The sequence below is a fragment of the Vombatus ursinus genome, unplaced genomic scaffold (genome assembly GCF_900497805.2).
Source record: "Vombatus ursinus unplaced genomic scaffold, bare-nosed wombat genome assembly UNPS02014853.1, whole genome shotgun sequence".
In the NCBI taxonomy this organism is placed as follows: Eukaryota; Metazoa; Chordata; class Mammalia; order Diprotodontia; family Vombatidae; genus Vombatus; species Vombatus ursinus.
The window spans coordinates 376,216-387,263 of NW_020954631.1; the positions used below are offsets into that span (position 1 = coordinate 376,216).

Genomic DNA, 11,048 nt, shown 5'->3' on the forward strand with positions numbered 1-11,048 from the left:
GCCACCCATAGGCCCATGCTGCCCATAGGCCCATGCCGCCCATAGGACCTGCCCATAGGCCCATATCACCCATAGGTCTATACGCCCATATGCCCATTGGCCCATACCACCTATAGGCCCACACCACCCATAGGCCCATGCTGCCCATAGGTCCATGCTGCCCATAGGCCCACGCCGCTCATAGGCCCATACACCCATACCATGGCTGCTAGTCGAGTGACTGAACCACCGGAGTCGATTTTGTTTCTTGTGAATCATCTCAGACAGGGTCACTCCTGTGGGGAGGGAAGAGGCACGTGGAAGGGGTGGCCGGACTCCTGCTGCCCCCACCCCACTTCTTCCTTTGGTGGCTGTGAGCAAATGGTCCTTGTCAAGGTAAGCAGGGCTGGAAGGCAGAGGGCTTGGGTTGCTATATCTGCAGCCTCTGCCTGGGCTCTCTAGGTCTCAGACTCCACCCCCTCCCCCTCCCCCTATCCTCATCTATCTCCCCACCTATGCAATGGAGGGATTGGAGTAACGCAGTCTCTAAGGTTCCTCCCGCTTAGAAATGCTACATTTGATCTCCAATTACACTTCCACAGTCTCAGTCTGTACCTGGTCCCAAGTGGCCTAGCGGGGTTTGAGGGACTGTGCTTTGGGAGTCCCCTCCCCCTGTACGTTGCTGCAGCCTTCCAGCGGCCACTCCGTCCTCCTCAGCCTCTGCCTCTGTCTCCCCCTCGGCTTCTGCCTTCTCCCGGTCCCTGAAGCCCAGTTCTTCAGCCTGGGTGAGCCACTCCAGGTAGCCTCGAAGGTCCTCCTCCATCTGCTGCTTCTCCCGAAGTTTCTGAAAGTCTCCCCGGGCCTTGGCCTTCTCTCGTTCCTTGGAGAATTCCCTGAGAACATCCAGAGAGAGCTGGGATGGGTGGAGGGGTGCCCAGGGATGACTGGCTGAAGGCCTCTGACCATCCCCAGGGCTCACCCACTCAGGACACCCAGGACAAGGTTGAGCACGAAGAAGGAGCCGAATATGACCAAGCTGACAAAGTAGAGCCAGGGAAGCTCATACCCCATGGCATCCTGCATCTGGAGGAGAAGGGGGAGGGGAAGGGGAGAGAGAAGGGGGAGGGGGGAGAGAGGATGAGGACAAACAGTCAGGTGAGCTCAATCTGCCTCGCCCTGGGGGAGCCTTGGAGCTGGAGGGGCCCCAGCGACCAAACTCCAGGCAGATCAGGGCCGGGCCCGGCGCTGTCCTCCCCACCGGCTAGGAGACATACCCAGTACAGCACATCGGTCCAGCCCTCCATGGTGACACACTGGAAGACAGTCAGCATGGCAAAGAAGAAGTTGTCAAAGTTGGTGATGCCACCATTGGGACCTGCCCAGCGGCCCCGGCACTCGGTGTGGTTGGCAAGACACTGTCGGCCAGAGGAGCCAGGCATGGCACACGGGGCCGGATCCTCCTCAGCCTCCAGGTCTGTGCACAAGAGGAAAGGAGAAGAGAGGGGAGGAAAGGACTAAGCATGGACAGAGTGCCTACTATGTGCCAGGTACCATGCTATCTACCTTGGACAAGTATTATCTCATTTAGTCCTCATAACAACCCTATTTATTGTCTATTGCTATATACTATTATACCATCCCCATTGCACAGTTGAGGAAACTGAGGCAAACAGAGATTTAAGTGACGTGCCCAGGGCCACACAGCTAATACGTATTTGAGGCTGGATTTAAACTTGATTCTTCCTGACTCCAAGGCCAGTGGAGAGGGGAGAAGAGAGTGGGCTCAGGCTGAGAAAGCTCTGCCACCCTGTAGTTACCTGAGCCCCGGATGAAACAGGTCTTATGCATGCGGCCCAGGAAGAGTTCAAGGCCTATCACTGCATAGATCATGATGACAAAGAGTACCAGGAGCGCAATGTGCAGCAGTGGGACCAGGGCCTTCAGAATGGAGTTGAGCACTATGTGCAGGCCTGGGGGGTGGGGGAGGTTAGGTCCTTGGGCCTTGGGTGGGCTTCCTGGGGGGGGGCTCCCCACTGCCCCTCATCCCTCCTGGGAGGCCCCCCCCAGGGGCTGCCTGCTTCCTGCCCAGCCCCATCCCCTTCTGGGGGGGGTCTCCCCACTGCCCCCCCCATCCCTCCTGGGAGGCCGCCCCCTCCCAGGGGCTGCCTGCTTCCTGCCCAGCCTCACCCCCTGTCTGGGGAGCTAAGGCTCTCTGTCCTGGGAAGACTGGAGGCCATACTCCCAGTGAAACCTTATTGATCATTGCAAACTCCCTTTGTTCTCCAAAGTGAAGAAGGTCTCCAGAGACCCCCTCCAGCGCTGTCTGCACACTTCGCCCTCTAGCTGAGGACCCTCTCAGCCGACACTGAGACAGCTGGCAATCCTGTCCATACTAATCCCATCTCCCTTACCTCCCTACTTTCTAGTTCTTTTTTCCCTTGTGCAGCTGGGACTCACTGGGTACCCCAGATACCAGACGGAGGGGCCGAAGGACTCTGAATGCCCTCAGGGCCTTCACATCAAAGCCTCCGGGCTTCCCTGCTGCATGGGAAACATCCCCTGGACGGGGAGGGCCTTGCTCCAGGAGAACGCTGAAGAGCCTGCAAGGGGGTTGAGGCTAAATTAGGAGAGCTCAGGGCCCATTCAGGTAACAAGACTACCTGGGGGCAGGAGTGGGTTAGGGTCAGAAATGGGGATCTCTGGCTATTCCTTGTGCTCTGGGGCCCGGGGCCTGGGGAGGTGGGCAGAGCCACGGGAAGGGGGGGGGGACCTTGGTGGGAGCAGGGGGAGGGGCCAAGGAAGTGATGAGTGGATCCAGAGGAGAGATGAGCATTGGGGCAGAGGGCCGCTGCACACCCTACAACCACAATGACGAAGTCCAGCAGGTTCCAGCCATTGCGAATGTAGGCACTGGGGTGCAGCACAAGGCCATAGGCCACGATCTTTAGCGCGGTCTCCACAGTGAAGATCACCAGGAACACATACTCCACCTGCTCCTGGGGTGAGGAGGGGAAGAGTGTGGCTGTGGTGGGGGAGGGGGGCCGGAACAAGTCAGACCCATTGGTGTCTAATGGATGTATGGCCACCCGAGAAGTGCCTATGGAGGCTCTGAGGCAGTCTAGGGGGTGCTGAGGGGCATCTGGAGGGGTCAAGGGGAAGCCTGTGGGCCCGGGAGGGCTCTGCTCCAGGAGAGCGCTGAAGAGCCTGCAAGGGGGTTGAGGCTAAATTAGGAGAGCTCAGGGCCCATTCAGGTAACAGGACTACCTGGGGGCAGGAGTGGGTTAGGGTCAGAAATGGGGATCTCTGGCTATTCCTTGTGCTCTGGGGAGGTAGGCAGAGCCCTGGTGGGGTGTCTCCGGGAAATCTTTTAAGGGTCCTGGGAAGTTTCTGTCTGAAGGCAGTCCAAGGACTTGGAGGCTTAATGGGTCTCTGGTGGTGTAAGGCAGTTCTTACCAGATTGTGGTTGTCTGCATTGGAGTCATCCTCTGGGAAGGGGACATAGACCCCAAGGGCCACACAGTTGGCAAAGATGGTCATAAGGATGAGGATGTCAAATGGCCTGAAGCAGGTGAGGTCAAGGAAGCTGGTGGGGGTGGGGGTGGGTTTGGCTCCCCATCTCTTTCCTTCCCAGCCTGGGGCCCCCAAGTGAGGAAGGGTGGAGTTGCCCAGATCCTGCCCTGGGGTTTGGCACTGCCCACTGCCCATATCTTCAGTCTGGGAGGATTGGGGTGGGGGCAATGCCAGACAGGATACTTCCATTCCACGACGGCGATGCAGAATCTCCTCACTGGGTTGGTAAGGCTTAGGCAGAAGAGGGCCCTGGGGGATCGCTGGATCCCCCCAGGCCCTGGGCCCTTATGTTTGCTGGGAGGAGCCTTCCTTCGCCCTGCTGGCATCCCGGCCTGGCCTTCTCCCCCTGGAGGGGGCCCAGGAGCCAGACCCCACTCGGGGCCTGGCCCCGTGAGCCCTTGAACTATGTCTGGAGAGGGAGAGAAGAAGGGAAGAGGCTATGTCTCAGAGGGCCTTGTAAGACCAGGTGACCCCCAATCTGGCTAAACCAATGGAATCCTGGTGCAAATCTGGGCTGCGTCCTGTCAAGATTCTGGGGGTCTCTGGGTCAGGAGATCTGGGGACCCTGGGCCTGAAGCTGAGGGGAGGCTTGGGGGGCATAGACGTCGGCATCGCCAGGCTCACCTAACCCGCTTTCGGCTCTCTCCATCCTCTTCCCTCTCGCTGGGATGCCAGGATTAAGGCCAGCCAGCCTTATGGGGGAGAAGGGAGGGGTAGCCAGATGGTCCTCCCTGGGGGCCTTGGGGGGGGGGGGCGGGGGGAATCAAGAGGTGGGAGTGGCCAAAGGTCATATATAACAGCGCTGTGATGGCCTCCCCGCAGGGATTCGCGTGTCTGGGCCCTTCGTGTCCTCGCAGGGGTGATCGCGGCGGGGGTCCGCTGGCACCACCAGCCCCTGCCCCCCTTCACCAGTTCGCTCCCCGCAGCCGGGGGCAGTCCTGTGATTCGAAGGCCGAGAACGCTGGCGCGCATGCCCGAGACCTGGGAGGCCTGAGGACTACGAGTCCCAGAGAGCCGTGCGCCTGCCCCTCCCTGCTCGCAGCGCAAGGCGGGGAGAAGAAAGAAACTACAAGTTCCAGAGGGCGCTGCGCGCTCGAGCCAGGTGACTTGGCTCTTCGTCCTTCGGCTCCCAGGCGGAACCCAGGCGTCCGAGCCCGGCAAAGAGGCTACCACCGAGCTGTGGAGCGCGTGCTGGAGGGCGGCATGGAGGAGGCGGACCGGATTCTGATTCATTCGCTGCGCCACGCGGGCTCGTAAGGAACCGGGCCGCGCTGGGGAGTCGTCTGGGATCCGTGGGGAAACTGAGGAAGCTAGGCGTGCCTAATAGGCAGCGCCAGGACTCGGACAAGGGTCCTGGGTCCTGGGCCCTCGGGACCCCCTCCCCCCAGTCAGGCCTCCCCCCCCCCCCCCCCGGGCCCGGCGTCCCACGCACTCCTCCATCCCTGACAGGGCCATCCCCGAAGATGTCCAGTCTCTCCGGGCCTTCACTGCAGAGCTGGCCGTAGCAGCCGTGGTGGGCTGTCTGCAAGTACTTCGGCCCTCCCTGAGCTCCAGCCTTAGCGCCCACCTGCCTCCTGGAATGTCTGCCCGCTTTCGGCTTGGCATGAGTCTGGCTCAAGCCTGCTCGGTGAGGCCTGGGGCCCGTGTTGGATTGAAGCCTGTGGAAAGGAGGGGGAGGGGAAGGAAATGGAGGGACTGCCAGGCCTGGGGCCCGGAGGAAACGGGTGGCATCTCGCCTCTCTCTGTCCCTTTGCCCTCCCTGGTCACATGTGGCCAGGATCTAGGCTATCCGCGGGAGCTCGGTTACCAGAGTTTTCTGTACCCAAGCGAGCCAGACCTGAGGCAGCTGCTGCTTTTCCTTGCAGAGCGCCTGCCCCCCGATCCTGCCCAGGAGAGCGCTCAGCCCTCAGGTAACCGGGGTCCCACAGAGGCTCGGCGAGGGCGGAGTGGCTGCCCGGCTGGCTTGAGAGCTAAATCCAGCCTTCCTCCCCTGCTCAGTAGGTGAGTCGGCTATCCTGCTGCGGGCCATTGGCGCCCGAGTCAGGGAACTTCTGACGGAGCCATGGCTGCCCACAGCCCTGAAGCCCCCAAAGTACCAGGTATGATTGGCCCCCACAATGCCCTCTTTTCTGCCCTGGCCCTGCTGCTGCCCAGCGTGGCTCTTGCTCTCTCCCTGTCTTTCTCCTGCCCAGGACTGTGTCCTTCTGAAGCCTTTCCACGTTCAGCCCTTCATGTTCCCTAAGGCCAACACCCCGGAAGGTAAGAGGGGGCCCAAGACTTTGGTTAGCCATGCAAAGATCTTGGTCAGGTAGGCCCTGCCATTCTGTACCAAAATGCTCTTAGCTACAGGAGTCCACGTGTACTCCACGCGAACACAGCTAACCTGAGACCACATCTCCCTCCCTGTGATCAGGTGCCTCCGAGGTGCAGGAGTTCCAGGGAGGACCCCTGGTGCCCCCAGTTCCTGCCCAGATCCCCTGTCAGGCCATCCGGGCAGCTTCATTTCTGGAGGAGCATGCAGCCCAGCTCCAGGAGCTGCCTGAAGGAGATGCCCCTGGAGACACAGACAAGGTTAGGTCAGGGACCTTGCCACCCGCCCCCCCCCCCCCGTATGCTTTGTCTCTGTTTCTCCCCTCCTCTCTTCTGTCTTCTTCTCTCTTCCTTCTCACTCTTCCTACCCTTCACTTGTCCAAATGCTCTCTGTTTGGGGGAGCCTCAGAGTGCCCAGGCCAGGCCCTGAGAAGGCTCCATTGTGGATGGAGAAGCAAGGATAGATGTCCCTTCTTTCTCCGTAGGCTGGCAGGAGGCATCTGGCCCCACGGCTGGTGGAGCAACTGAGGCAGAACTGGGGGCAGGCCACATCCAGTACCTCAGGGGCTCGTGGACCAGGCCGAGAGCTGAGTGAGCTCCTCTGCACCTGGGTGCCTGGTTCTGGAGAGCCTCGAGGGAAGGGTTCCAGATTCACTCATGCTGAGAAATTCACTTTTGCTCAGGTAGTGGCCAGGGGACAGATGAGGGATTGAGGGCCCAGGTCATTGGATGGGGAGTCTGTAAAGCCATCTCCCTTTTTGTTTTTCCCTGCCCCCCCCCCCCCCAGGAAGAGAAAATGGCTCACGCCCCACCTTTGGCACCTGCAGAACATCCCTCACCACTGTCCCCACTGTCCCCCACCCACTTGGAGCAGGAGGTGCAGGCCGGGCAGGAGGCCGAGCTGGCCTCTCTCCAGGGCCGCTTGGAGCTTGTGGGCCACAGCATCAAGGAGGCCGGGGCCACCATGAAGAGGCTGACGCTTAGTACAGGCCAGGTCAGGGCGCGCAGCTGGGGAGGGGACGGCACAGACCTGGGGGCGTTGGAGGAGGAGGAGGGTATTCCTTCCGACCCACTGACTGTGAGCTGGGGTACAGATCGAAGCAGAGGCCCACCAAGACTGGCTGAGCACCACAGAGCGGGAACAGGCCAGGAGGCTGAAGCGCCGGGCCGTGGACTTGCTGCCAGATGCCCCCAGCAACCTGGCCAAGCTGCAGGTGAGTGTGGCCGGTCCCGAGGGCCTCCCAGTGGCAGACTTAGCCCTGCCCCTGGTGACTGTTTCTTCGTCTCCCAGGTGGTGGTAGAGGCCAGTGCCCAGCGTGTCATCCACCTCACTGGCCAGTGGGAGAGGCATCGGGTGCCACTCCTGGCTGAATATCGGGCTCTGAAGAAGCGTCGGGACCAGCGAGAGGTGACCCCACCTGCTGCTCTGATACCAACCCTGGGCTTTTGACAGCCCCCCTGCCCCCCCCCCCACCACATTGACACTTGGGGAAACTGAGGGCCCCTTCTTCTTCCTATCTAGTTAGAATCATTACATCGGGCAGCTGAGCTCCAGGCTCTGCAGGAGTGTGTCCGGGTAGCGGCTGGAGAGGCCCGACGCAAGGAAGGTTTATATAAGCAGCTGGTGAGTGACACTGGCCAGTTGGTTTCCTGGGAGGGAGGAGGGCCTGAGACCTGGCTCAGGGGCAGGGGCAGGCCCTCAGGACTGAGAGAAAAATGGCCCTGGGCCCTTCCCCAGGTAGCCGAGCTGGAGACCCTGCCTGGAGACATGGCCCGCTCTGCCTACACCCATCGTATCCTGGAGATTGTGGGCAGCATCCGGAAGCAGAAGGAGGAGATCACTAAGGTGAGGCCGCCTGGGGCCCCTGCCTTCCACCCTTTTGGCCTGGCCAGCCCGTGTTCACCCACCGTCTACCTCTCTTTCTTACTGGCTCTCATAGATCCTTTCTGATACCAAACTGCTTCAGAAAGAGATCAATGCTCTATCTGGCAAGCTGGACCGGACCTTTGCTGTCACAGATGAACTGGTCTTCAAGGTAGGTGTGTTGGGTGCCAAGGAGGAGGCCTGGGCCTGTTTAAGGCCTGTGGGGGGGGAGGGGCGGCTGCTTCCTCAGCTGGGCCGGAATCCCCCTGCCAGTCTGAGCTCCTTGCCTCCTTCCTGGGGTTGGCACAGTTTCGAAGTCAGTGTGTGGTAAGCTCAGACTTGAGCAGTGTTTACCGGCTTTGTGGCCAAGTAGAGAGATGCTGATCTGAGGGACTGTCCAGACCTGCTGGGTGCTAGGAGCCTTAATGGCTATTACAAGGTCCCCCTGGGCTGTTGAGCATTTTTCTCCCAGACTTGGACGAAGAGACAGCGTGCTTTCACACTGGCCAGAGCGGAGGACTCGAGTGGGCAAGGCCTGGGTTCAAATCCCTTCCCTCCCTTGAGCTGCTTGGATGGCACCGCTAGGAGGCTTCTTCTTACTTGCTGACGGATTAGAAGGACCTGAGCTGGGAGGGAGGGCCAGTGGGCTGCTGGGCAGGACAGACCCCGTCGGTCTCATCGGGCACAATAGCAAGCTTGTCTGGAAGGGGGTGGGGGGGGGGGGGGGGGTGTGTATGGGGGGGGTCAGGTTTGGGCTGGAGTAGCCTTGGCAGCCTCTGGACTCCCTGCCAGGTCTCTTTGGCTGCTTGGCCCATTTTTCTCATGTGCCCCTGCAGGATGCCAAGAAGGATGATTCGGTGAGGAAGGCCTATAAGTATCTGGCAGCCCTGCATGAAGTGAGTTGGGTGGGGTTCCCCAGGGCCAGCCCCTGCTGCTGGGGATCCTCCCCCTGACCTTCGCCCTCCCCATATCTCTCCCAGAACTGCAGCCAGCTTATCCAGACCATAGAAGACACTGGCACTATCTTGCGGGAGGTCCGAGACCTGGAAGAGCAAGTGAGGAGCCAGGGAGGGTGGGCAGGACCCTGGGGGCTGCTGGAAGCTCCCCCGGGGCCATGACCACCATCTTGGCCTTACTTTTCCTTTGACCACTGAGACCGTTGTCAAGGAGCCTAGATGAGATCTGCTCCCTGAGTGCTGGCATCCAGGATAGGCCCTAGGGGACGGCTTCCCCCCCGCCCCGCCCCAGCTTCCCCTTTGGTCTTTGATCTCTGCAGTATCACTTGGGGGGGGGGGGCAGTCTGGGAAGCCCCTCAGGACCTAGTAGAAAGCATCTAGGAGGGGTACACTGAATGCCTCACCATACACACACGCACGCACATACACACATAATACACATATGCACATACACTTACATATACACAATACACATACATACATATCACACAGACACACATTCACACACATAATACACATACATACGCATACATACATAATACACAGACACAGACATGCACACACATAATACACATATACACACAATACACATACATACATGCATAATACACAGGCACACATTCATACACAATACACATACAGACACGATACATGCATAATACACATATGCACATGCATATACATACACATGCACACACATAATACACATGCATATACATGCACGCATAATACACAGACACACATTCACACACAATACACAGATACACATACATACATAATACACAGACACACACATTCACACACAATACACACACATACACACGCATGCACACACATCACACACAATACACATACACACACACGCATTGGGGCATCAGGTGCCTTGGTCAGCCTGACTCTTGGTACCGGGTGGCACACACTTGTCAGTGCAGCTGGGGCCAGCCTCCCTAACCCTCACTCTCTGCACCAGATTGAGACTGAGACTGGCAAGAAGACGCTGAGCAATCTGGACCAGATCCTGGAGGATTACAAGGCGGTCCGCCAAGAGAACGCGGGCCTGCTGGGCCGAGTCCACGAAGCGTGAGGCGGCTGCAGCGGGCGGACTCACCCAGTGCCTTCTCCCTTTGGGCAGAGGCCCTGCTAGGCCTTTCCCTCAGGCACACCTCTACCAATGTGTGGTTCAGCCACAGGGCCTTTATTGGTGGAAGGAGACCAAGGCCCTCCTTCATGGGGGGGGGGGGGCGGACACAACCAATAAAAATGGTTCCTTCAGCAGCCAGGCTCGGGTGTGGCTGGTCAACTGGGAGGCAGAGGGAGCCAGGCCTCCGTCACAGCCAGTGGGGTGCAGGACAGCAGGCGTTTCAGGTCTTGGTCTCTGGGGGGACAGTGCAGGAGGGTCACTCCCCACCCAGGATGGCCCTCCTCCCCATCCCTTATCAGAGTGAGTTAGTGGGGCCAGGGGCTCCTCACAAAGTCGGGGCTCAAGCTAAGGCTGTCTGGGTACCTGCTGGGCCTTGGACTTCTCTTCTTTCGGAATTCAAACTCGTCCACAGTCCACACTGCCCCTTTCTCATTCTCCACCCGCACGAAGCATTTATGCAGACTCAAGTTGTGGCGAATGGCATTCTGTGGAAAGTGAGAGCACCTGAACCTCCAAGACCAGGCTCTTTGGGCTCACTCAAAGGCCAGACACCCAAACACACACATGTGCACCCGTGGGAGCATAGACAGGGGCTCACCTTCCAGGTGGCTGGGTGGGTCCGGAAGAAGGCAAACGTGTGGGTGAACCAGTGGTAGATCTCATTGAGTGTTCGCTGTTTCTCAGGGGCTTCCAGTATGGCCTGTGGGCAAGGGAGGCTGTAGGGAGATGGCCCTCCCTCCTTGGAGTGGTCCCTCACTAGCCCTAGAGCCCCTCGGGCAGGGCGTTTATGGGAAGAGAGAACTTGGCAGAGTCAGAAAGGAATGGAATCCAAAGGAAGAGTCTCTTATTTTACAGAAGGGGAGGCTGTGGCCCACAGACAGGAACAGGACTTGGCCAAAGATGCCCCACCAGCAAAGCCATGGCTCAGCCCCAGATTTTCAAACCCACCAAGTCCAGCAGAGAAAGAGAATTGGGCCTAGGGGCAGGCTGCAGTCTGGCCTCCGCAGAGGTCCTGTGTTAGGAGTTAAGATTAGAAATGGGCTGGGAATTAGAGATGGAGTAGTGGGCCCTGTCAGGTCAAGGTCAAAGGTTAGGGGCAAGGGAAAAGTAGGGCTGGGTAAGTTGGCCCTTAGAGGCTGGGTAACTTGAGTGGAGGTAGCTGGCCAGAATTTGGCGTGGCTGCTTTTGAAGCTAAGTCTGGAGGAAGTTGAGGAGAAAGAAACGTCCT

General features: G+C 59.2%; 3 protein-coding genes across 4 annotated transcripts in view; 1 reads left to right on the plus strand and 2 right to left on the minus strand.

Moving 5' to 3' along the window:
• CACNA1F (calcium voltage-gated channel subunit alpha1 F) overlaps positions 1–4,209 on the minus strand; it is a 24,662-nt gene extending 20,453 nt beyond the window's left edge. Inside the window, exons 1-10 of the mRNA XM_027841187.1 lie at positions 4,174–4,209; positions 3,733–3,958; positions 3,433–3,538; positions 2,836–2,975; positions 2,437–2,579; positions 1,797–1,949; positions 1,254–1,453; positions 959–1,062; positions 658–872; positions 193–272 (exon numbers count right to left, since the gene is read on the minus strand). Coding sequence (XP_027696988.1) covers positions 193–272; positions 658–872; positions 959–1,062; positions 1,254–1,453; positions 1,797–1,949; positions 2,437–2,579; positions 2,836–2,975; positions 3,433–3,538; positions 3,733–3,958; positions 4,174–4,198 — 1,392 coding nt within the window. The 5' untranslated portion in view covers positions 4,199–4,209. The remainder of the gene's footprint in view (positions 1–192; positions 273–657; positions 873–958; positions 1,063–1,253; positions 1,454–1,796; positions 1,950–2,436; positions 2,580–2,835; positions 2,976–3,432; positions 3,539–3,732; positions 3,959–4,173) is intronic.
• A 452-nt stretch (positions 4,210–4,661) lies between these two features.
• CCDC22 (coiled-coil domain containing 22) lies at positions 4,662–9,954 on the plus strand. 2 transcript variants are annotated; one of them, XM_027841226.1, is made up of 16 exons: positions 4,662–4,802; positions 4,999–5,176; positions 5,327–5,459; positions 5,548–5,648; positions 5,742–5,808; positions 5,963–6,120; positions 6,345–6,542; positions 6,647–6,853; positions 6,954–7,073; positions 7,151–7,267; positions 7,382–7,483; positions 7,598–7,705; positions 7,800–7,895; positions 8,560–8,619; positions 8,704–8,778; positions 9,650–9,954. In XM_027841226.1, exons 1-16 carry the CDS (start codon positions 4,753–4,755, stop codon positions 9,761–9,763), a joined length of 1,884 nt encoding a protein of 627 aa, XP_027697027.1. In that variant the 5' UTR covers positions 4,662–4,752; the 3' UTR covers positions 9,764–9,954. The 2 variants fall into 2 exon arrangements, with proteins under 2 accessions (XP_027697027.1, XP_027697028.1); XM_027841227.1 differs by having other exon boundaries at positions 5,551–5,648.
• Positions 9,856–11,048, minus strand: part of FOXP3 (forkhead box P3) — an 11,012-nt gene continuing 9,819 nt past the window's right edge. Inside the window, exons 12-14 of the mRNA XM_027841228.1 lie at positions 10,419–10,520; positions 10,184–10,305; positions 9,856–10,054 (exon numbers count right to left, since the gene is read on the minus strand). Of these exons, the coding sequence (XP_027697029.1) occupies positions 9,976–10,054; positions 10,184–10,305; positions 10,419–10,520 (303 nt within the window). The 3' untranslated portion in view covers positions 9,856–9,975. The remainder of the gene's footprint in view (positions 10,055–10,183; positions 10,306–10,418; positions 10,521–11,048) is intronic.